The 26872-nt window shown below is 41.2% G+C and overlaps 1 protein-coding gene across 1 annotated transcript; it reads right to left on the bottom strand.

The window, feature by feature from the left end:
* LOC124854629 (low-density lipoprotein receptor-related protein 1B-like) lies at positions 1–26510 on the bottom strand. Its single transcript, XM_047342655.1, has 17 exons — positions 26459–26510; positions 23333–23452; positions 22574–22702; positions 20151–20294; positions 18910–19072; positions 13698–13920; positions 12303–12495; positions 12021–12164; positions 11061–11237; positions 10522–10758; positions 9941–10121; positions 6433–6652; positions 4416–4605; positions 2537–2659; positions 2074–2217; positions 1200–1325; positions 1–236 (listed from the first exon to the last, which is right to left on the bottom strand). Exons 1-17 carry the CDS (start codon positions 26508–26510, stop codon positions 1–3), a joined length of 2802 nt encoding a protein of 933 aa, XP_047198611.1.
* Positions 26511–26872: the final 362 nt, after the last annotated feature.

The following is a 26872-nucleotide window of genomic DNA, read 5'->3' as shown; positions in this document are numbered from 1 at the left end:
TTAAATGTCCTTATCGGTAGTTGATTCATTCACCAAGCTGACCTGTTTTACATTGTCTCCAAACGGAGCAAAACAAATGGTGACACATGTGACACCTGCTAAAATGGCCACGCGTGACTCACTGCATGATGTTTCGTCTGACATGTCCCCGCAGTCATCCTCCCGGTCGCAGCTCCAGGCCTGAGGTATACATCGTCTGTTCTGGCAGGAGAACTGGTCGGCCTGACAGGGCTGGGCTGAGAAACACACAAGGTGTCACTTAAGTCAATCACATGTGCATAAGTCAATGCAAAAATGTGCACAGCAACTCTAAAACACTAGGGATTTCAGTATCTGCCCGGTGTGAACTCTTTATCACTCAATCACACAGTAAAGCACAGGCGGTCTTAAGGCCACTGGAAATGCACAGCTGCTGTCAGTCGACTGCTGCTTGGTGACATATAAAACACAAGAACACGTGTCTCTCTGATGTGGACTGTGCATGGCAATCTGCCAATAAGAGAACATACATCATCGTCTAATGCTCACTGATTGATCACTTAAGGATAAAACAAAGCTCCTGAGACGCATCAATGAGGAGACGAGAAGTGATGTGATATATTGTCCTCCGGGGTTCTACAACACTTGATGCTCTCACAATGCTCTCACACTATGAGATGGATTGAACTGAACTGGAACGACGCGCGAGAGTCAAGTCAAACGACTGCTTTGACAACATGGCAGAGCCCCGGTCAAGACTTGGATAAATCAAGTATCATCTGATATTAGACAATATTTTCTAAATGTTTTGAAGTTCTTTCACTTTATTTAATGTTTTCAATGAATTATGTAAAAACATTTCAAGTTGCCTTACAGCGTAGAAGACAGACCTTTTTAATCTTTAATTCTTTCTGTCAACATCACCTTGTTGAAAGTTTGCTTTAAAAGACAAATGTTAACAAAACCATAATGTGTTGTGCTTAAATTTCTATTTTAGAAAATGAAGTGGAATGATTGATTAACATTTAGAGGCAAATGAGTTTAAACAATTTGAAAATCAATATGTGCAAAGAGAGCGGATGAAACAAGATGATTGATTTCTCTAAAATGCTGAAATTACAACATATTATATAGATTTAAGTGATATATTCGTAAAATACTCAACCTGCGGCGAGAGCAACATAATTGACAAATAAAACAAAGAGTAGAAGAGTTCGTACCTGTACACGTAGTGTTGGCTTCATCCTCATTGTTACCACAGTCGTTTGTTCCATCACAGAGCCATCGCTTGGGAATGCAGCGATTGTTACTGCATTTGAACTGATCAATGGGACAACTGTGATTGTCTGCAACGAGATCAAACACCCGAAACAATCAATCAGTCGGTTACGCTGCAGCTAAATAATGTCAGCTAAATAAATTAATAAGGCTACTAAACAACAAAGAGAAGACAAATCTGTCATATTGAAAACTATATTCAAATAATAAAACTTCACATTTTCAGTTTCTGTAGTTGTGGCAAAGGCATCTGGAATTCTTAATAATAAAACTTTATCAATTCTCCAGCGGGTCTGACTGATCTCAGAACTGTAGAAAAAATAACAAATGTTCACATACAGTATTTTCCCAGTTTCTTGGCTCAACTAATCAAAACACAAAATGATCCATCAGCTGCTGTATATAAAGAAACTGTTTGGAGAGAAGAATCTGTCTCATGCTTCTCCTTTGTGGTTTGTCTGTTCGCCTCTGGAACCAGAATCCAGGCTTTGTTCCCACTTTAATTACACAGTGACCATTTCGATTTATCACAGCTCACCCCTCATAAATCACACTAAATTAATGTGAGCAAATTTTGGTGTAGTTCTGAGATATTGTGACACACCTGTGTGTGAATGATGAATTACAACTTGTACCATCTCAGACTGTATTGGGCAGATAACTTCTGTAATCCTCTTACATCTTATCACAGCTAATGTGACTACAATTTGAGAACAATGAAAAAAACAAAACACTTTTCAGTATCTGTACATACGACACATTTGTGTGTTTGCCTGAATATATGTTTTAATTTGTGTATGTTTTAAAGGTCCTCACAGCAGATGTGGGTCTCCTCGTCGCTTCCATCCAGACAGTCGTCATCTCCGTCACACTTCCACGCGGCCCGTACGCAGCGATAGTTGTGGCACAGGAACTCATCGTTTTTACAACGCTGCGGCTCTAAAGCACCGCCGGATGTTTCTAATGGGAAACAGTGGTGAGGCAAAATCAACAAGAGACTTCCCATGAAGCATGTGTGTAACGGAAAATATTGGCATAGCTGTAATGGCACATAAAACATGTTAATGATGTCTTGTGACCTTACGTGTAACAAGTCTTACAACTGGGATTTGCCTCATATTTGTGAAAAAAAACCTTATTTACTTGTTTATTAGCAGATTTGCATGCAAATAGGGTTAATATTTGATATTTGTCCAACAAGACGGGGCCGGGATTGCAGCGTCGTGGGACAAGATGAGCTCAGGTGTCTCACTCCGTCTGATTCATTATGTTCTCCTACCTGCGCAGGTGACATTGTTCTTCTCCAGAACCTGGTTGTCAGCGCAGGCACACACTCTCCCTCCTGGGATGGCGAGGCAGAGGGTACCGCAGCCCCCATAATTCACACTGCATGCGTTGTCACCTGGAGGAATAGAGCCCAAATAAGGTGTCTTGCACATTCAAAGCAACATTTTCTACCGCCCATCTCAAGTGACTTGTTTCTCTCTATTCACCCCTCAGCACAGTGAAGAGCAAAGGTTCATGGGGTCACTTCAAATCATGAAAACATGCATCATCTTAAATGATACGAAAACTCATTCCCTGTATTGGAGCGACATGCCGAGGGTAAGCAATGTGATCTATGACTATGTGTGAACTGAATTATGGGGAACACTGCGGGTGAAAGACATTTGACATTTTTATCCTTCTCAGAGGAATAATTTGTCTTTCTGGACAAAGCTGACATTCTCTAAATGCACAAAAAAAATAATACTGTCATATATATAGAGTCAAGGCATAAGACACCTTTGTCACTTTCATTTAACACTGAGCCCAAAGGCAGCGCCTGAGCCAATGAGATAAAGCTTGTGGTTTTGTGAGAACCAATCAGTAATACTCAGAGGACTGGATAGCCAATTAATCTCTTCAGTGACATGAACAATGGAGACGTGTCCGGTAGAAATGATCTGCACGGTGTGAACAAGACTGTGGATGCAATAGCCAACCATTTGTATCTGTATCATGTGTTTGGCCTTTTTCCTTCAAATCCAGAGCTTTGAAGTTCTGAAAATCACGTTTTCGAGAATCAAACTAACTCATGTCACGAGTACAGTGAGCATGGATTTTTTTTTTAAAGGCATAAAAGGACTGTCAACATTAAGAACTGCTTTTTTATTGCTACGGTGAATCGGAAGTTGAAATATAACATATTAACTGTATAAATATAAGACTCTTTCCTGAAATTTCAAGAAAACAAAATCACATGATCAATCTCAGTTTACTGGCGAATCCACCAATTCTACCAGCTGTCACCCTCGACCCCCGGCTCTTGCTCGTACATTTGTTGCAAGTCCCGGTGTCAGAAGCCTTTTGCGTGAAATACAGCCACACTTTCAACTCTTTAGCTTTAGGTATTTTGTTGTAGTGTTCACTCAGGTTTGAGGTAGCTACTAGCTAACAGTAGGCTAACATTACATGCTGTCAGCGCCTTAATGGTAACTAGACACGTGCACTGAGGTTTATGTCACCTGTAAACCGGGGCAACTATTTCAGTACAGACCTATGGCACCGAAATGAGGCACGACAATCTGCACTGTGATTGGGTCTGGTAGGTACCGGCCGAGAAGCAACTGGTGATGGATTGTCACTTGGAGTTCAGTAATGTGTCTAAAATACATCACTGAACTGTGCACAATTATGTCTCTCTGTATTGAGAGTTATAGCATCAAGCTTCCCTTATTGTGCCGATTACGGAACAACAAAAGTAATGCCTGCTGTGATGGCCCCATGCAGTTGTCCACTGTCAGCTGGATCCAGAGCCCCGGCTATCTGCTCTTTTCTAACAACATGAATCCATCATCATTTGTTAAAGAAGTAAGTAAACACCTCTAAACCCCAGCCACCTTATTTAACGTCATAGAGTGGAACCCCAGCTGTTTTCAGTCGGTATCAGGGCTGATCAATGTGCTGCTTTTCACCATGAAAATCTGACACCATATGGCATAGCCTATATGTAATTCTCTGGTGTATATTTATCATATAAAGTGGCATATATACAGATGGATACAGATGTCTCTATATAAAGCATGGAGTTGTTCTCTTTTCAGTGCACGGCAACTACTTTCTCTCTTAGGGAAGTCACGGTTCAGCGGGTAGGGAATGAAGAGATAGCGGCCAACCTTGCTGACTCTGTGCATCGTAGACACGCAGGCCGAACAGCGGCGGTCTCTCGCTCCGCAGCAGAGTGACATCACTGGCGGTCAGGTCAAGCTGGAAGACCGAGGCGTTCATGTACTCCGTCCAGAAGATGAAATTACGATAATGGGAGATTCCGAACGGATGGTTCAGCTGTTTCCCGTTGTACACCACCTGCGGCATGAAGCAAACATGCAGTGTAATCAAAAGATTAGGGGAGTTACAGAGAGACACCACCAGCAACAGAAAAATCAATCACCTCAAACAGGGTTCTCGCTGTTTGAATATGGGCTTAGAAATTATTTGATCACAGTATATGATGAATGTGATTCAATTTCTTTGCACAAATTTATTCACGCAGTGCTGTCTGCTTATAATAATGTTTGCTAGAATCTTGGCATTGATTAAATACCATTTGCAAATAATTCATTAGCTTAATATTCCAGCACAGCTACAGTTGACAAGAGCAGTTGCGGATGAGGGGCTGTTTTGTTTCGCAGTTAATGTGGCAAGAGGAGCTGTTTTCAATCATTTCACTTTTTTGAAAACAAAAGCAATGTATTGTGTGTTAAAATATAAAAAAACTGGTTTGGACCTTGAAAGGTGCACAACGGAGGAAGAAGAACTATTTTGTGATGGCTCCTTATCTATCTTTCAAACTTTTAAAACAGCCCTTACATTTTTAAAACTCCCTGTTCCCTCTGCACGAAACACCTGGTGCTGAGAGGAGACTACAGACAGACAGTAGAAGGACACTAAGCTGCAGGAACACTCTCCACTAACCACTTCTGCTATTGCAAAATCACATTAATAAACTATTTACTTATGCTCCATGCGCACACTGGGATTAACTATAATGAGGATATGGATAATGCAGGTTTGTCCTTGACATGAGTCATAGTGAGTTGGTAGGTTTAACACAAGTAAGCCTATAATGATAAACACTTAGGTTAACATGTGTAGCCTATCAGCTATAAATCCAGATGTGTGTTCCTGGAATGACAGCTGTGAAAATCACCCACTGCGGTCGAATAAAACACTGACGGGGTGAGAGTGAGTGACCTGCTGAGTCACACAATCTATAAAAATAGTTTCAGTTACATAACAGCAGCAGTGAGATACAGTGGTTTTGTTTCAGTGATGTTTAGCAGGTGAACACACCTCTTCACTGCTGCTGGTGGTTTATTTGTGCCGGTGTGAACGAGGGTCTGTTCTCAGGCTACATTCATATTACTACTCTGTACATACAAGTGTTTTAATCCCAGTCCATACCAACACGCATAAAAAGGCATATCACGCTACCTCTCACGTACACTGGGCATATGCATAGAGGTGTGAACAGAATAACAATGTGATAGGAGGCTAAGGACATTGTGACCAAAAGACCCAACTATGTCATCGTTCCCAAACATCTCCGTTTCCCTCCAGACTAAAACTCATTCAAATTAAAACTGGGTGAGCAGCGTTTACAACTTAGTGGCTCTAAAACTCTCTGAACTCTCTAAAACTGATGTGTTTTCAGATGTTTAAGACATGACACAGAACAGAGGGTGGATATCATTTGAAACTTTAGATAACTCACTCATTACATTATATTTAACATAGCAACAATACAATGTAGGGTGACACATGAATGTAGAGTAAAGTATAATTAATAAAACTTCTTCATATTCTTCTACAAGAAACTTTCTTCTGATCAAACATAACTTAAAATCTCATTTGTATAAATCTAACAATGGAACTTTACAATAAAATCAGTAAGAATGAGAATCTGAAGAAAAAAGCTGGGGAAAATGATTTAGATAATGATTAGCATGTGTTTTCAAGAGAACCACTAAGGTGGATATATTAGAATTAAAATGTGTTTATAAAGTGTTGCTTATTCTGTTGGGATCTTGAACTCTATTAAACTTTAACTAGCGGACTAATGTTCAATTTGAATAGAATAACAGCCAACATAATTCCTGCAAATGAGTTCCTCCATACTGTGTTAAATCTCACCATTCTTCCGGTTCCATTGAGGTGAATCTTCTCGATGTGATCATAGTAGGCGTCGCACCAGTACATGGTGCTGCTGCTGTGGTCCAGCGTCAGGCCGTTGGGCCACAGCATGTTGGAGGTGACGAAGATGCGGCGATTGGATCCGTCCATCCAGGCTGTCTCTATCCGCCCTATGCTGTCATTGACCTCATCCTCTTCCCAGTCTGTCCAGTACATCCAGCTGCCGTACAGAGGGAGATGCAAGCAGACAAACACAACAATTATCGCACCAATAAACTTGTATAATGAGGCGTAGCTTTAGTTCAGAGGGGAGCTATTTGTCATGCAGCAACATTCGTACACCATAACCTCCAGACCGCCACAATTACAATATCTCATGTTAGAACTAAGACGGTTCAGAGCTGATCTGTCTGCTCCTTATTCATCTCTGCATTTACTGGTAGAAGTCCAGTGGTTGTCCTTGTCACTCACTTGTCCCCACCGGCATCCTCCTGCTTTGATTTCTTATCAGTCAATACAACATGTAACAACACATTTCTGCAGACTTCTCCCAAAATGCCAAATTTATTGCGTGCTTTGTTCTGTACATCCCTGGAAAAACATGAGTGTGGTCCCATCCAGATTTTTTTCCCAGTGCTCCTTTTCCAACCTGCATTTCCAAATACACGATGTTTAATCTTTGGTTCAGAAACCATTTTTACATCATGAAAAATTGTTTTGTGCAGCCTGAAGTGGAAATCAGCTGGGATCCAGATGTGTCCAGCCTGGTATCACCAAATGGTTCAAACCAATTTCTTTTTTAGTTTTTCCTGTGTCCTTCCAAGCTTCCTGATTTTACCCCTAAACCCTCCAGGTCCTCCTAACCCAAACCAAAACTGTGTTTAGTGCTTAAAATGCGCACAACATCCTAGAAGTGCAGCGCTATTTATACACAATCCCATGAGATTACGTTGAAGTTCCATATTCCTCACCAAAAAAACAACTTTTCAGTGTTTTCTGTGTATGCTGAGACTGCAACTCTCAGTGGGCCACTGGTATTCGAAACATGACTTGGCGCACAATTTGACGTGATCTGTTCTCTGGTAACCATGCCCCAGGGATTTGCTCCGTTTGAGTGTTGTGGACTGAACCATGTGGCCCCCTGTCCCTCATCAATGACAGAGGTCTGGCCCAGGGAAGATGTAACGGAATGGGATATGGAGGTGAACGGAGACTCGCTCCGAGTCATCTTTACAACCTCATGAATCATTCAGTGGTGTGCCATACTCACATGCACTCACACATGTCTACATGCACAGAGACAGACACCAGATGGGCCGATAGACACAATGCAGTTGCAGGGTCATAGTAAGAAAATGTCAATACTAATTTATTCTGAATATCAAATACCGTAATATAACATAATCCATGTCCTATGATTATATTTAGAGCTGCAATGTCAATTAAGAGATTATTATTTACACTGTAAACGTGAGTACATTTTCAAGATAACTTAGGCTCTAATAAAGTTTGAGTTGAGAGTGTATGACATTTACTTGTACAGGAGTATTTTATTTATTTTATTTGTTTATGTCACTAGTAAATCGAGTTTGTATGTTAATACGATACTGTAACTATAACTTTCTATTCATATTTTGTTGGTTAAATTGTTTAAGTAGTTTTCAGGGAAAATTGTTAAGAAATTAAAGGTAACAGCTTCTCAAAAGTAACTATTTTCATTTTTTTCTTGCTCTTGAGGTATACAAAATGTGGATATTTGGGGGTTTTAGACTGTTGGTTGGACAAAACAAGACAAGTAACGACATCACCTTGATTAATTTTTCAAACATTTTGGCAAGATAATAACAAATTGAAATATAAAAATAACATATATTATATAAGAATACAATTGTCATTAATATTAAAATTAATTTAATTTTAAATGCAAATTGTAATGGTCTGTTGAACCTGATTTAAAGTAACTGATTGAATTTTAATTGATGCTGTTTGTCTGTGCAGCCAAAGACAATTTTCCACTTTGTGGACAATAAAGTTGAACCTAAACTAAAAATGTCCTGACGTTGCTACGAAGCTGTTTACGTGAGTAAGTCATAACCGTCACAAACACCAGAGATCATCCAGAGATGAGCAGAGCTGAGTAAAGCATCACTCCTGTCAAATGCGATTCGTGAGAGGATTTATGTTTTGTGTGAATATATGTATGAGGCTCCTAATGCAGCGAGATAGAGGGGTCGGACACAGTTAAGTTGACACTAGTAGTCCTTATCATGTCAACACAGACTGAAGGAAGCAAACAGAGCAGAAAATTAAGCCACAAGAATGCATTCAAGAAATCTGCAGGAGGCACGCATCCATTTCACCTGAAGTCACCAGATAGAGATCAACGGAGCGTCGGGTTCAGGCTGAACGCTCCCTCAGAAGCCCAGAAGTAGCTTTTCTAATGATTTGTACGATTCAGGAAGGGAGTCTAAACAGAGGCCGGCCCGCTATGTCTCTATTATATTATTTAAAATCACTGTGTCACATCAGCGCCAACGAATGTCAATTTCCTTCAATATCCAGTCTGCACCTTTGTGACTTGTATGTGACTTCAATAGGAATTGTCGAATAAGTGCCGTGATTAGGATGGAGAACAGGACACAACACTGGAAAGATGACAAACAGCAGACGTAATTGTCATTTAGGACTTGAAGATATACAGATGCTGCAGACGAGTGGAAAGAAAATAAATCAAAACTAACTTGGCTTGGTTTATGTGCCGTCAGTACAGCAGTGGAACAGCAGAGTATAGAAAAATGTTCAGAACAACCCCCTTGAGGCTTGAAAACTAATCTCTGACTGCGATGGATTTGGTGTGTGTTAATACTATTTAAGCCCCAAAGTGTTAATCCTTCAGATCCTTAAGACACTCAATGAATTTTTACAGCATCTTCTCTATATGCTAATTACCATCTCTGCTGGTGGGATCCTCCATATGTACATGTGCATAGGAAGACTGCGGAGATGATCCATGAGTGCTACAGAGAAACACCTATCAAACAGGTGAACTGCTAAGCTCACAGCTGTGCTTTAGGTTCAGGGAACAACAGATCGCTCTCAGGTTCAGGTTCACGCTGGTTTACTTGGAATTACATTTAGGCCTATGCATTTTATTTTGAAAGATATTTAAATCTTAGTCACTGCATGTCAAACAGCACAGTGGTCTTTGGATCTGGCAGACAAGTTTTCACCTCCTCCATGGGTATGGGTGATGAATCCTGTGTGAGGTGTTCAAAAAGCAGAACTAACATGGTATATATAGTGTGTGAGATGTTTAACTTCTAAATTCTGAATAAAAACCTATTTTATTTAACTTCCAGGTGTCAATACTATCAAAGCTATAACTGCACAGCCTGTCCAGATCTAGTCCATTTTATTCAGACCTGCACCTTTACCCACAGCAACACATGTTACAAGCATACCTTCCTTCAAATAGCTGTCAAATTGTTGTTTTTTCCATTTCCCTGACCTGTTTAGAGGGTCAACCACGATAGCCCGTGGGTGCGACATATTCCCTTCCAACAGAGTCTTTCTGGTCTGCGAGGCTCTCTCCAGTCTGGCAACGCTGATCGTCTTCCTGTAGCCATCGTTGGTCCAGTACAAGTTGTTCCCAATCCAGTCCACGGAGATTCCCTCAACGTTGTCGAGATCTACAACAGAATCAGCAGCACACAATTAAACTCAATCACCAAAAACAAATGGTATCTCATTTTCAGAAAACATTTATTTTTGCAGTACCATGACTTAGTTTCTTTCTACAAAAAGGAATATCAGAATTTAATTATCATCACCTGATGGAATTCACTCTATTTAACATTGAGTTATATGGATGGTTGCATAAATAATACAGAACTCAAATTTGGCAACAGAAATGGCTTTTGTCAGATTAGCAAAACAAATTAAAGAAAAAACTTAAATTATAGAATTAAATAGATTAAGAGTGTGGGAAATTAATTTAACCTTACACTATAGGCTCTCTATTCTAAGACATTGTGGTAAGCATAATTTATTTTAGGGTAGTGCTTATTATAAAACAGCATCTAAACCCACCATCTTTGAGAATCGTCTCTCTGCCGCTTCCATCTATTTTTTGCCGCCCAATCAGGAAACTGGTGGTGTCAGCAAAGTAGATGTGTCCCAGTTCTGCGTGGTAGTCGATGGCTCGAGGGTTGACCAGGTCCTGGATTGGCACCATGTGCTCATCGCTGGACTTGATGTTCATATCCAGGCCGCGGATCACCCCGGGACGCCCCTTGCCGTAGAACAGGAAGAGATCGCTTTTGGGCTCTGCAAAGCAAGAAAGGACCCTTTTTTACTGTTATTGTCAATTAATTGGCCTAATTCATCAATGCTGATCCCAGCATTAAACCCTCTTACCGGCCACATTGTTCTTAAATGTGAGCCAGAGCCAGCACTATCCATTCACCTTAATGGAGCCAGTAATCAGTGCCAATGACTATACTCTGCCCCCTCAATCACAGTCCTGCTACATTGCTGCCTTGACAGTAAAAGAAGGAGAATGCTTGCGCAAACACACAATGGCAATACTTACCTTGGCTGCGAACACCGCTTCTGATCTAAAATAACACGGTGTCTCGGTAGAAAGGCAAACAGAGGCCCAGAAAGCTGAGGCAACTCCTCGGCGGCCCGCCAGCCGCTCAGGGGGCTGTACGTTCCCGAACCCTTTGGGATCCTCTGGAGAGCGAAGAGCAGGAATGAAGGAGGGCTTCCAGTGAGAGAAGCAGACCTCTCCTCGCTCTCAGCCCCTACCCAGGAGACTGGGATTCTGGGGGTGAGGACCACACATGCCTCACTTCAATTTATCATTTTGTGAGCGAGAGACCAACTACCCAAGAGACAATTAAACATTGCAAGAGACCTAGATATCAAACCCCACCGTGACTGCTGTATGAAGAAGCGCTACCATTTAGCACTGAATCTCATTATGCTTTGGGAGAGAGAAAGCGCGAGCGAGAGAGAGATAGCTGGTGTCATCAGAACATCTCTGAGAGGGGAATAAATCAAATCTGTCATGCCAAGTCTCCCAGTGCTTCGTTACCCCGATCGAAACATGGTGGGCCCTCTGATTGTGTCATCCATTTGATCCTATGCTTTTATTGTCAACTACACAATGTCCAGCAATTGATCAGGACCGACAACAAATCCAGACAAACTTAAAACCTCATTATGACAATAATCAATCAGGATCACGACAGGTCGAGAGCGGAGCGTCGCTTTCGAACGGTTTGTCTCTACCAGCGCTGATCTTTATCACTGTCGGTCGCAGGCTGACATATGTTTGGCACCCCCGCAGCTCTAATATGACACATGACCTTTATAGGTGCATATCAAAGAGAGCACTGCTGCATAAAGTCCTATTCAGGCATATGTCACGATTCTTATTCATGAACAACAGAAGACATGTGCAATGACAATCCTTTAGATGAGATTCTTCATGGAAGAAACAGAATTGCTTTTACAGATATGTACTAAAGTACGCAATGATGTACCCTATTTACACCCAAGGCAAAATACATGCATGCACTGACTTTTGCAGGTCTGTCCATCAGAGCCCAGGCTGTAGCCAGTTCGACAGCGGCAGGATCTGGACTTGTAGCTGCCGCTCAGAAGGCAGATATGGGAGCATCCACCCGGCTTTCCGTATGAATCTATTTCACATGCATGACTCCTGACTGTGGACGAAATCAGAGAGGACAGAAAATCATTATAAACCATCAATAGCATCCTCTGTCTGCACTGAAACAGACTCCAGTGCGTGAGCCATAATGTGAGGTAGATTCAAATTAACCTATATAGAATTGTTTCTTTACCTTGTGGCTGAGTGAGTTTGTGGTAAATCCGGAGTCCTCTGGTATTCCCCAGGCTGGCAAGCGTTGTGCTATCTGCTGTGATGTTGAACCTGTGGATCTGCAGCAGCTCCACAGAGGAACTCCCTTTGGAAGGGTCAGAGTGGGTAGCATAGAGGAAGTCCTCAAACACAGCGAGTGCATAAATGTACGACACCTGAAAAAATAAGAGAGATCCATGGTGATTTTTTTGTTTCATCCCTGAAGCCAAAAATAAGTAAAACCTCGAGAGGAATGCAAAGAAAAGAATAACAAAAATAAATTAATGAGAGGGCTTTTATCTTGCGAGCATGCAGGGGATTGGAGAGGGGAGTGGGGCCATCTGTACATTTGGCTACCCACACAGGGTCAAAAGCTGGAGTCCACGGGGAAGCCACTGGCCCTGACAACACAGCCTCCATGCTACATTTAGCAGCCTGACACTAAGCGACATGGCTGGATGAGCTGTAGTCACAAGAAGAAAACCCTGAGCTCACCGGGTGACACCTGAACATGAGGTGCACCAAGAAACATGCGTCAGAATAAATAAATAAATTACCAAAAAAAAAAGAAAATCACAAACCACTGAACCATCTTTCCCTATGGAATAAGCCTCAGCACTCTACTGTAACACTGTAACTTTCCTGACACTATGCTTCAAAGGATCTTTACCTCCAGCACATGTAATGCATACTATAGTGGAGCCACATGCTGGATTGAACACAACGACAGAATCAACTGATCAACCCATCAATCAGGATCAGCCGCATCAGAGGAAAGAGCAGGAAAGCAGAGCTGTGGCAGACGAGGAGTTTAATTGAACTGAAACAATACACTCCTTGTTTTTCATCACAACTATGAAGCACATCCTCCAATAAGGTGACAAACTAATAGAGATGGAAATTATTTTTTGCAAAGAACACCTGCCTACAAAACAACTTATTCGAAATACACTTTTTTTTCTTCTTTTCCTCATGAATGTTGAACATCTCGTCCAAGTTGTTCAAAAGGGTTATTTTAATGAATAGTCATAATTTGTGATGAAAGGCCTCAAAAGTGGTCCACTGAAGAGAAACTTGATACGCTCATTTAGAAGAAAGCCTCACATGTGCCTCTGCTCCTTCAAGTTAATAAACCAGCTATTGCCCTTTCAATAGACCTCCTCTATTAAAATGAAGGCTGAATTATAACAGAAAATGAACACGGAAACACGCTCTCATGTCACAATCTCAAAGGTCTCTCAAATCAAGAGGGAGACAGTGCTAATAAAAGCGGCAAATTGTCACTTCAGGTTCCCATTGAAGTTTGTCCACAATGGCCCCTTAATATGTGGAGCCTGTGGAGGACAAAATGCAGCTTTCAGGGGAATGCGATACTCACTTGGCTCCCATGGATCACGGTGTGCCTATTCCGGCCGTCATAATCCACCACGTCGATGTAATCCAGGTAGGCGTCTGCCCAGTACACCAGCTTCTTGACCACATCCAATGCCACAGCAGTGGGCTGCTCAATTTTATAATCCACTAGCCGGGTGCGGTTGGTGCCGTCCATGTTGCAGCGCTCTAGTTTGGCCACATTCCCGTAATCGGTGAAGAAGAGCATTCTGCAGACGGAGGAGTGATTAAATGGTTATTTACATGGGGATGTTTGGCAGAGTCTCATTCCATCCTCCTGATCCCGGATTTCGTCTACACACATAAATCACTGACATTCGCTGAAACACAATGACAGTGTAATATATAGCCTCACCTGCCCTGTGAACACCGATCATCCAATCATAGCTCTGTAGCACAGCTGCATATACTCCTGCCTCCACTTCTCTGCCTAATTAGAGCAACACACCTACAATGGGCCCATTGCAAATGTGGGAAAGACTTGCTCTTCAGAAACCAAGCACCAGTTTTACTTACAACTGAGCCCTAGAGCATTGATGTGGCTTTATAGCAGCTTTCAAATTATTCTACTGACGCTAGTTTTTAGCTTTAAAAAAGGGTGTTATTTTTTGGTGTTATTTATAAGTCTACAGCACTGAATGTGGATTACAGAGGTGCTGGCAATAGAAAACTAATTTAGTATAAATGTTAAAGATACACATTCTTATCTTCATCAGTTTCTTATCTTGCATTCTTTAACTGTAAAATTGCAAAAGATTACAACTACAAGCAGACACCTTAAAACCTTAAACCACTTTCACTGCCATAGCAAAATAATTATTAGATTAAGGATTTTTTTTGCTAAATTGAATTAAGAAACACTCAGCTGAAGCAGCCCGTCATTTTGGAAGCAGAGATAACGGATTCATATTCTTCAAGAGGAAGAAATGTCTCTATACTGTGTTAAAGTTTGTACTTTCGTTTTCATTTATTGTAAAAGGGACATTTCAGCCTAAAAATTCAACCTGAACAGCAGCTGAAGGAAATCGACTGTTTTCTACCACTGCTTGTATGAAAGAGACAGAAAGCCACAGGTAAAATAAAACATGACTTTGCAGGATATACACTGAAGCTGTTTTGTCAGTTGTAACACTGTCTGCTCCATCTTCTGTTTTACCGTGAGAATCTTTTTTGCTTTGGTCCCATGCCATCATTTTATCAGAGGGGGGGCTCATTTCCAAAAAATCTTCCATGGATCTCCTTGAGGCTGCAGAATTTCCAGGTATGGCCTCAGCACCATCCTAATCTCAGAAAGGCATCATTTGTATGCCACGTGGAGGTGCACCTGTTCGGGGAGCCGTGCTCCTTGCTGACGCCGACGCTTTTCCAGAGTAGCCTGATCTGCGGTTCAAAGGGCAGCCCACTCGCTCCCCTGACTTGACTCGTGCAGATTAAGTCAGCTTCCCACTGCTCTCTGGCTGAAGCTCATTACCAGTGGAAGCTGCTGGAGCTTTGTCCTCGCAGCGCCACAGTGAGACAGCGTGGCCAGCGCCCCATGCTAATTACACTGTTTGTGCAGACCCAGCAATTTGAAATACTTAAAGAGGCAGTGCACGGCGTCTTTACATCGGTTAAAGGACATTTCAGGTTTAGTGCGGTGTTGTTCGGTCCCTGTTGCAAGAAACAAATTAGGCTAAATACAACACCTGTTTTCCATGAGTTACACTGGCTCCTGTGTCTTTCAGAATTGATTCTCAAGCTGTCCTTATGGTTTCTGAGGTACTAAGTGGATTGGCTCCTCTGTGCATCACATATTGTCTATCACTTTATGTCTATTCACACACCCTGAGTTCCTCTGTAGCCTGCCTTCTAAATATCCCCAAATTACATCAAAGAAAATGGGAAACGCTGCTTTTATTGTGCCGGCCTCCAGTGTCTATGTATCAGAGAGGAGCATTGCAGGGAAATTTAACGAGACATTTAAAGACATTCTGATTTCATTTAAATCTTATTTTAATTTAATGTTCAAGACCCTTAAAATGCAATTATTTTGTTTGTGTTACCTTTGAGATTTTGCACTTTGCATTTTTTCTGGAAGTAGAATGTTACAGAATCTATTTTTATTTTTTTTAATTTTCTGATCTGCAACCACATCTGTTGAGGTTTGTTTCAGGTGAGTTGCAAAATGCATTGGTTAGCATTTGGAAAATTAAGGCTAATGGTAACCAGCATTGGCCACTGGTGGGAAAGGTGTTTGTGAACAACATCATGTGGTGTCATAGTCAAAACTTTGTTGTCGTTTCCCACAGCAAGGGGGATTTAATAAGTGGACAGTCTGACACGTCGAACAACACCAGTGTCACACTGCTTCCTCCCTTGCTCCTGACAGACATGAGTCATAATTCACATGTTCACACGACGGCCTTGTGAAATGAATCCATCAATCCAAACACTCTTAGTCATAATGCAGTGGCAGAATCTGTGTATAGTGACTTTGATACAAAAATGTACATCATGAAAATTACAAATATATAACAAATGCAAAGTATATATCACTAACTTCATGCAGAATATTCTGCACCACCATTCCACCACCAATTTACTGAGAGGTTATTTTCAGTGGCATATTTCATCCCAGTGATTATACATTTCAGTAGATGTTTAATTATCTCATTCTGACAAAAGCCTCAAAGCCGTTATACAGGTTCCTGCCAATTAGTGTCCTGTGTTATAAGAGCCGCCATTTTCATGTCACCAACTGTGGGCTGAAATACTCTCTAATATCTCAGTGAGTGTCATCCCCGTGACCGACTCCCACATTCATCACAGCCTGTTTCTCTCATCGCCTCTTTGTCGCTGCCACAATTGTTTTGCGTCCTCTAATACGACAACTGACTAAATCAATGTGTAATGTTTTTGTCTGCTGATTTCTGATATGCTTCTGCAGTGTGAGATTCTTCTGGGACATTGTTGTCAGAAACAAGCCATTTCAACAAGCTATTGGTGACACATTTGTCAAGTTGAGAGAGTTTGCTTGATTCTGGATTGATTCATATGAACAAGCGTCAGAGACAAAAGTCAGAAAATACTAATACGAATACGAATACTAGAGCAAGAATATGAAAATGTTATTGCATGAGGCTGGGTGACTTAGTGTGACTTTGCTGATGCCCTGATTTTACCTATAGCTCCAACATGGCAGGAACATTTACAGCTATGAGATGGATTGCGATGGAAACTAGAACAAACATTCATGGCTCCCACAGGACGAATAGTGAGGCCTTAATGTTTAATCTAAAACCAACATCAGGCACCATCAGTAAAAAACATAGCATTTCCTTCACTTGGAAACATCACAGTCACACAACACAATTCAGGGAGTAAACGTTTTCCAAAATGGATTTGGTAAAACAATTAGTAATAAATTATCTTTATATACAAATCTATTGTATATAAAGAGAATTTACAGCCGACACATGGCTCACTCAGTGGCATATTGCTAGAATTAAATGATAATTCTTGCACACACCAGTGAAGAGAGACTAATTTTGTCCAACATGACTGATGGACTTTCAAAAACAGAGCACATCCTTTCCAGGAACAGGCATAAACTAAAAATGCAACTCAATGGAATCTTCAGTTTTGTAGATAATCGAAAAGAAAAAAAAAAAAGAGCCAATGAACCATAACAGAAAAATGTATTTTACTGTCAAAAACTTTTTCCGGTGTAAAACGCCCTACCTGATAGTTTGAGAGGCAGGAAGTCAAATAACAATAAAAATGGATCGGCAAACCAGAGCATATTCTATAAACACCTGCACACGCCGTGCTTCTATAACACCTCCATGATTTCTTTTGTTTTCACTCCGTTGCTCCGGGCTGACAGACCTCTCTCAGGCTCTTTTTTCTTCTTTTTTTTCCAGAAACAGAAAACAGAAACAGAAGCAGCCGTGTCTCTCCAATTAGAGTCAGGAGGAGGCATTGGAAAACGTATATGTCTTACAATGTCAATCTAGCCTGCAGCCTGCATGTCCAACTCCCTTTGGGGCCAGCAGAGTATATCCACGATACCATACCTCTATACAAACAACAGAATAAGCAGTTGTATGAGTCATGCGTGATTCCATCAAAAAACACTGAAAAGACAAGCTGACTTGTGAGAGATCATTCACAAGGAGCCAGGCAAAGTAGAAACTCTAACATACAGAATATGTATCAGTAGCCGTGAGGCTTTCCAGTGGCTGACCGGAATCTAATGAGAACACAGAGAAGCTGCCGACCAAATCAAAACTATTCGTTTCATTAAGAAACCAGCAGCTAATTATTACGGAAAACCCAGTGGCTTTATAGCAGCTGTTGAATGAAGAGAGTTTATCATCTCAAAAAATCCCCAATGAAGCAAAGTAGTTCAGCTTCAACCTGCAAATTTATTTAGTTAAGATAAATAAAAGAATGATGTCATGTTGGTCTTATGACTATAGGCAAACGTACAGCAGCAAGATGCTTCCATTGTCCAATGTTTGGTGGTTATTTTCTGTGATACAAATTCCAGGGTTAATACAGAAAGAAAGTGTGTTATTAAATACTTGCTTTGACCCCGAGCTACCTGTTCTTGAGTCATGACATAAAGATTTACCTCTTCTCTTGCTCACTGGAAATAAAAGCCCGGAAAAGACTGAGCTGCTTATAACTGCTTCGCATTCTGCTTCAGCTGCTGCATGCAATTCATTTAAATTATTTGGCTGTTTTGCGCTTTCGCACAATGACACGAGATGACACGGGAAACTGCCAAGAAACCTACATAATAAGTTCTGCAACACTGTCAACGTCCATGTGACTGTCAGCCACACGCTGGAAATATCTGGGTGTGTGTGTGTGTGATCTCTGCTGAGACAAAAATCCTGTAATGGAAAGTCCTGCAGGGGAATTTTCTACTGAGGGATGTAGGGTGAAATCAGTGAATACAAATGAATGTCTAGACAGCAGAAGCCGTCAACAGCTATCCACCAAATTACACAGCTCAAAGAGAAAAGGGCTGAGTCGAAGGACGGGGAATCATTTAAATCCCTTCATTGTAACTCACTCATATTCTTCCAGACAAGTCAATTGTTATGCATAGTGATTTTTTTTTTTTTCGGCTTAACAAAAGATGCATGATGATAAATGAGCCTCGCTGGGCTTTCGGAGATGGCGTATTATGTAGGCTGCAGGATACTCACCCCATGAGAGGATCCAGAGCTATTCCTTTAGGATTGAGGAGGTCTAGTTGTAGGATAGTAACACACGTGTCCCCGCCACGGTCGCAGACAAATATCTTGTCATTGGCCCGGTCGACGAAATAGAAATTTCCCGTCAACCAGTCAATGGCCATCTGCTCCACATCTGCAATGGGACGAGCTCGAGTTAGAGTCTGGTGTAAAACAGCTGAATAAAATATATATAGAGATATAATACACTTTTTCATCAGGTTTTCTGAGGACAAAGGACACATTTGAAAGAAAAGTAGTATAGAAATTATTAAGGCAAAGGGAGGCTAATATTTGTCAACTTTTTAATTTCTATTCAAGTTGCAAATATATTTGATTGTTTTCTTTTTATAATGCAGCTTGTCAGGATCTTTTCACACCTTTCAAACACCAGGAACCACTTTGTAGTGCAGAGTTTCTGTCTTTTGTATTTTATTAGTCAAAGCTGAAATAACCCTAATAACATAATCAGAGTTATTTTTAAAACATTTTGAAAAGCCCCCTGAGAGGCACAGGCGGCAATCAAAAAACGTTCTCGCCATGACGAGAACATTTATCTTGATGTGTGAAATTGGTGCTGTGGACATTTAAATTACCAAAGTCACTGAGAATCCTGATTAATTTGAAGGTTTTGCTTACTTTCTTCTAAAAGGACAGGCGTCTATAACCTGACTCCTCTGATGCAGGCTTTGATTTGTTGTTCCACTTTTAAACTGTTAAATGACATCATGAAAACTAGCATGCAAAATTAATATCAAGTGTGTCTGGTATGTGTGAGAATCCTGACAAGATCAACTGGGTGAAGGAAGAGTGAGAGAACTGCTGTTTGTGTATCCTGCCTGTTTGACAGACAGCTGTAAGAGAAAGGTGTGTGACCTCGACCACTGAGTCTAACCTGCCTTCAACCGCACAGATAATGGCAAGACACAGAGAGAGAGAAGAAAGAGAGAAAGTAAAAGCCTGCCTGTGAGAGAGAGAGCACTGGGTGATGTGTATCATTATCCGTAAATGAAAGTGTTGATGATGCCAGAACAGGTTATTACTCAAATCATCAGAGTAAAGAAAAAGGATTGTGGGAGAAAAAACTGTTGAAAACATACGTTGCAGACTTTGTTGTGTTTTTATTTGCTGCTCCCGTGTGAATCCACGCAGATTCCTTGTTTCAGCACAGCGGAGTTGCCCGGAGGATTCTGTCGACAGGACCCAGCACACACTCTCCTGCTTGTGCTGGAAATCCAGCGCCAGAGTTCCATTTGCACTCAAAGACCTCAGGGGCTTGAGGCCTGTTCCATTTAGATGGGTGATGACAATACGATCCGAGCCGCCAATGAGAAGCGCCGGACGGCTGTCACCAGGATCTGGAGTGGAAAATATGGAGGCATTATTTTCTTTCTCTATTTCGCAATTATTTAATCTTGAAACATCAAGAGACCAAAGAGACCTCAAGGAAAAGAGGGAGAATAATTTCTAAATATGGACTTAAAGAGGAGCCAAAACACTTTTGAGGAACACAGAAAAAGAAAAATAACAGAAAAATTCAGCAAGGTTTCCATGATTAAAGATTCCTTCACCATTAGAGGTAGAAAACAAGAATAACACAGACACAGACACAAAGGCAGAAACAAAGGGTGTAACTTAAATCCAACACTGGGTGAAACAGCCCCAAAGCAATCAAACAAAAATGATTTTCAAAACTGTTTGAGTTGAATGAACACAACAAGGAACATTAACCATAACAGACTATTTTCCCTGCTTGGTGTCCACGGTGCTAAAACTGAGATCAGCTGCTTTATGGCCTTGACTGCATGAGGTGCAGGCACAGTCTCCGACAAGAGGTTTACGACGTCAGAAGGACACATTCAAGTCGAGGGCCACTCTTGTAATCAGAGTGGGTGGTCCCTTCCTTTATCCCTGTGAGTCAACATTTAGCACTGATGCATTTTTCTCCAATACGGGAGTAGAAGTCATTTTTGCAAAAAAAGTACTATTTTTATTGTTTTGTTGCATTGTGCACTTGTGGCTCGTATGATGTAGATTTTGGTTTAAAGGTAATAATGGTTTACAATTAATTTATATTTTTCCTGCTGGAAAACCTCCCATAAAAAGACCAGAACCTATGAAGAAAAATACTATAAGACCAGATGTACTAGCATCAGATGTTACATGTATTTTTTTGTGTGGACACTAGTTCATTCTGACCCCATCATTGCCATAAATATTCAAGAATGTAGTTCCCTGAAACTGCAGTATTTACCAACTTTAAAAAATATTAATCAAGAAGCTACAGTTCCTACCTGGTTAGGAAAGTATCCCTACTTAAAAATAAATAGACATTCTGGTCCTTAGCACATCTACATCTTAAGCAGGAACAATGTGCGCTTCGGGCTGAGTGCCAGAGTTGCACAATTTTGAGAGGAAGACGCATGTTGAATAAACATTGGTGAATTTGTTGAATTTAAAATACATATATGTAGAAAAAACTGTTTATTATTGTAGTTTGCAGTGGTGGGTCTGCTATTCAGACATTCAGCATGATTCCTGCCACTTAATATATTCTACAGGAGTCGGATAAATGTGTTTGTTTCCAACATACAATTATCCCTCTGCTGCATAATCTGTAATTTGCTACTTCACATGAGTCAGTGAAGTGCAAAATCAAGAAGACATGAAAACCATCGGTGGCGTCGGATTTGCAAACAAAAGTACAAATAGAATATAAAATTATCACACCTTTCACTTTAGTCTGAGCCAAATGAGAAGAGATTAAATCAGGATGAAATCCCCTCCACGCCTCCCAAATATTGTGCTGTGGAGTTTTAACTTTAATCTTACTCTCAGCACATTAATATGTTTTTCATACCCTGCTGCTCCTCATCTTCTGGCCTCAAAGAGCTCGATTTGAAATTTATATTCATAAGCTTTTTTACAACTAATGGTAACCCCATAGTTATCCCTGTACCACTATCGCTCTCTGCTAAATTAATATTAATGCATGTGAGCATTGGGGTTCAGTTAAGTTTATGGGTAATCATATTCAGTTTATTCCTGGTAGGACACCAGTCACATTGATTAAAAGCTGCAACAGTGGCGTTCTCCCCAGCTAGTTGTGTTGGGCCTCAGGCTAGCTTCAACCCACACCGTATATGCCATTGTGACAACATCCTCAAAAAAAATCTGTTTGATGTTATGGTTCAACGCATGACACAAATATACACTGCACGTGGTTAAGATTGTACTCGTGGATGGCGGACCACCAAAAACAACACCTCTTTTGGTTGTTTTATTTCTAAGTGGGCTGTTTTACTCATTGGGACAGATTTGTCACAGGCATCAGGCATTAACATAAATCAGGGTGACGCTGGGCATTGTCTCTGCACAAAATACTCCAGACTGCTCCCACTTAAAGTCTCGTGCTCATTAATTTTATCATTATCCCGGCCTGACCATGTCTACCCGTTCCCATGTGGGTGATAGATGTGGTCACTGCTAAACCACATTAATCTTGGCGAGCGCCATGGCGATTATAAGCTAGAATTCCGCTCTGGCTGAAGAAAACTGGCCTTGTTTATTGTTCGAAAATGAGAAATACATACTATGCAGATGAAGTTGTTTCCCCGATTGCAAGTGTGCCGCTCACCTTGTTTGGCTTTGCACGATATCATGTCAGGCTGTAGGATGTATCCCTCTGTGCAGCTGCATCTGTATGACCCGTAGGTGTTCGTGCAGGTTTGGCTGCATGCGCCATATACGGCACATTCATCATGATCTTATGGAAAAAGGAAGAGAGTCATTTGTAACAAATTAGGTGTGTTCAAACATGACCGAAATACATAAAGTATACTTAATGTGGCCTCACTCTAGAACCTCAAGCATAATTACTGTTATAACCAATGAGATTTTTTTTCGGAGCTACAGTACCCTATGAATGACTCTTTCTCATGTCTCCCTCAAAACAGGATCAAATTCAGGAAGCGCTGCTACTTGTTAAAGCTTTTCCTCCAGTGCAATTATGCAATGTTATGCCATGTCGCTGGTAGAAGGTACGAGCAGCGTCCAAGTAAGACACAACAACTAGAGGCACCTTTGACAGCAAAATCCTGTCTTCCCTGCTCGCTGTCAGAAACCGGGCCTGTGGCACATAACAAGGGCATGAATAAAAAGAGAAAGAGACACCGGGAAACCGTGCACTCTGTATGCAATATGTGTGTGTGTGTGTTCGGGGTGTAATGCGCTGTACATAAGGCCCTGCCTGCAGACAGATGGTTCGCATATACCCAGCACCTCCCGCTTATTCATCTGAAGGAAGTCTGGGCCGAGGGCATAAGGAGAGATTGGTGTGTGGGGGGGGGGGCTCCGTGGCAGGAGGCCTCCCACCAGCGCCGCAGAAAAATCCTACCTCTGCAGCTCGTCCCGTCCTCGCCGACCTCGAAGCCGTCAGCGCAGAAACAGAAGGTGCCGTTTCTCGTCATGACGCAGCCGTAACGGCACCTGAGCTCGTGGCAGGCTGACAGCAGCTCTGCAGGGGAGAAAAGAGGGGGAGTCGAGATTGGAGGAAAAAGGGTAAGAAAGGGTTCGTGGAATGGGAAATTAGTTTTAGATTTTTTCCTCTTTTCTTGGCTCTTTCGCTCACAACTGCTCCCTTGTCATTCGGCAAAAAAAAGCTGACCACGAGTTTTTAGACAAGAGTTTCTATGATGATCACTTATTTTTTTTATGTAACTTTTCAGTTTTTATGTGTGAAAAGAACTAAAAGAATTCTCATTAAGTTACCATTTGAATGTCACATAGCATCGGCTGCTGGGGAGTAAAACGTTGTAGTAAAGTTTCTGAGACATTTGATAATAAGGATTTAAAACTTATTTCTGCCATTTCCCTGTGAAGTCATCATTTGCCACATTAATTGACCGGCAGCGGATCTCATGAAATACCAACTTCCCGTGTATTTTCTGATCATTGTGACTGGTGAGGATGCTCTGCATAGCACTAATCTTTCAACCGAAATGAACAAAGAACAACTAATTATGGCACGATGAATGTTCAGCAGAACAAATGGCACAGTGGAAAAAGGCTCAAAACAAAGCTTTAATAGCACAATGATTGATATGCCACTGCAGAACATTAATTAATGTCAATTTACAGTCAAAAGATAAAAGCTTGCATTGATTGTCCTTGGTCTTTTCCTGTGATAACCAGTTCAAGAAAAAAATAAAACTTGACAGGGGGTACTTAAATCCAACAGCACAATGGGAGCTGAATGAAAATCAAAGCTTCAGTTATCATTGCTTTCTGAATAAAAAAATACACAGTTGTTTTTTTTGATTTTGAGAAGTCGGAATTATGCGATGCCAGTGGATCAGTCACTTTTAAAAACAGCGAGTTATCAGAGGTCTGTTTTTCATTACAGTATCTAAACTTCTCTGCGGTTCACTGACACATTAAGATGGATGGTGCCGGTGGATTGTTTGGAGAGCAATATATGCTGCGGAGCTCAGTGAATGTTTGTTGTGGAGCAATACGTCAACTGATAATCATAAAATCGGTTTAATAGCGAAGGGAAATGAGGATATAGCAAAGAAATATGGCGTCTGACTAACAAGCTGAGGCCGGGGCATGAAACATTCTGACAAACGTTCATAATCACAACTCCACTTCTTCACTGTTGTTAATCTGTATTAAGATCTGAATGAGCTTTTAATAATTACACCATATAATTGGAGGAAATAGTCACAACAATGTGAGTGTGAGCTCCTCTCAAGTGTATACAAAGAGTTGCTATTTAAAAACAAAATGGTGCAGAATAATAAGCCTGCATCCTTTAACAGCTTCACAGGGGGCTGAGATGGGACTACAGGGCTGAACTTTATGTTCATTTTGGTTTTCACACAGTCCTCAGAGGAGCTGTGACTGACAGAGGGTTGAGTGAACTGAATTTTCATTTTTAGGGGATTCTTTTTTGGAGCAGATGGAGAACAGGGAAACACAGAGGTATGAACGAGGTAAACGGCAGCAGGCAGTGGTCCTCAATGACCGAGAGAGAGCCTGCTTGGATATTTGCTCATAAGGAGGAGATGCTTTTGTGGCAACAAAGAGCTGAAGCTGACTCTGGAAACAAACTCCTCCTGCAGAAAGGCCCTGCTTTGATGTGCGTAAAGGACGTGCTGTTGACATAAATCATCCTGTGGTTGCTCCATACTTCATTACTCTAGATAATTGCGATTGTCAGGTGGAGGTTTCTGCTATAAGTTAAACGTGCAGGCATTTATCCAAAGTTGCCAAGTGAAGCTTAAACACACTAGGTGGTGGACAAAATAAATCTCTGCACTAGACAAGGCGTGACACAGAATCATGAGCCCCGAAAGGAATATCTAAATATAAAAGAAATATCTACTACTGTTACAGAGAAAACATCCAGGTACGATTTAATACAGAGAGACACGAAACACTAACACATACAGTGGGTCCAGAGAAATCCGTCTCTTCTGAAACCCAGTGTATAAAAACATTTTGTCCATGCAAATTCAAATTAATCCATTCAATTTTTGTGACATTGAAATATAAACCAACATTTTTGGGATGAATAATTTTATGTAAATCAATAGGGAAACGATTTATCAAAAGGCCACATTTTTTAGAGCAATTTTCCCTCCTGTAAAAACATGTGTGCTGCTCAGTCTCAGTTTGAAATACTCTAATGATGTCAAAAAACCTCGGAGATACATTCACTGGCCAAATTGTTCTCATCACTGCTAAAACTACCAGAGACACTGTGCAGAAAATGAAGCTTTCTAACAACGTAGCCTGGAGAGAATTTTACTCCCACTAAGACAGACCTTAAAGTTATCACTTGAAGACAAGGTAACATCTTTACGAGATTTGAAAAAAAAAGAAGCTTTTTTCAAAGTACTAAACATGTCAAGAAGGTTAGCAAGTGCCTCACAGTTTCAGACAAAAGGCGATGAAAGAAACTCTTCTTTCACTGTTTCAGTTCAGTTGAGGAGCGAGCTGCACTCCTTTAACCCTGTTCCCTAGATGTTATGTTAGTCTTTCACACAGGCCAGGACTCAGCAGTTCACTTACACTCTTCTGTGGATGGTAATGGTAAATGGTTATGTATTTATATATCTTGATGGGCACTCAAAGCCCTTTACAGTACACTTTATTGCCACCCGCGCATACAATCATACAGTGCATCTATGAGCAGCATGTTTTCAACAGTATCTTGCCCAAGGAAGGCTGGGATCGAACCGCTCTGTTCTGGTTAGAGGACGACCGCTCTATCCCCTCAGCCACAGCTGCCCCCAATTTGGCAAAGAGAAGACAGATGGTGGAAGAAGCCATCTTTGTCATCCTGGAAAAAACCCTCTCTGAACAGGGGAGGTGTTATAAGACACCAACTTACACCTACAATGTCCTAAATTCTCTCCCCAGACGGCTCAACACCCAATCACACCCCAACTCCAGTAACCATAATGACTCAAACAATAGCAGGGTGGGTCTGCAACTTATCAACAGCCATTCACACCTTGACTCAGAGGACCCCAACGACCCATAACCGGTGGGGTGGTCAACGACATAACGACTCTCAACACAGGTACAGAGCTTAAATACCTGAAACCTCCCATTAGTCAGTCATGGCAGAAGACTCTTCAAGACACACAAGCAAGTCCAGTTGCCTTCATGCACTTAAACAACTTATGAAGATAATTTGCATTGGCTCACAGGTTTTTATAGGAATTGAGCTGCTGCCAAATTGCATTTAGTTTTTCTTTATTTATGAAACATTCAGCTCTTTAGATGTGTTTCAGGAGCTCATTCCGTTACTCTGTTCTTTGATTTAAAGAGAGAACTGCTTAGATGTGAAAAATGTAAATCTCTCAGACGTACAGGGGAAGCGCCGCGCTTAAAAAGAAATACATACATACAAAAATTACACAGG

The sequence above is a fragment of the Hippoglossus stenolepis genome, chromosome 13, assembly GCF_022539355.2.
Source record: "Hippoglossus stenolepis isolate QCI-W04-F060 chromosome 13, HSTE1.2, whole genome shotgun sequence".
Classification (NCBI taxonomy): domain Eukaryota; kingdom Metazoa; phylum Chordata; class Actinopteri; order Pleuronectiformes; family Pleuronectidae; genus Hippoglossus; species Hippoglossus stenolepis.
This window is presented reverse-complemented; position numbering and strand designations above follow the sequence as displayed.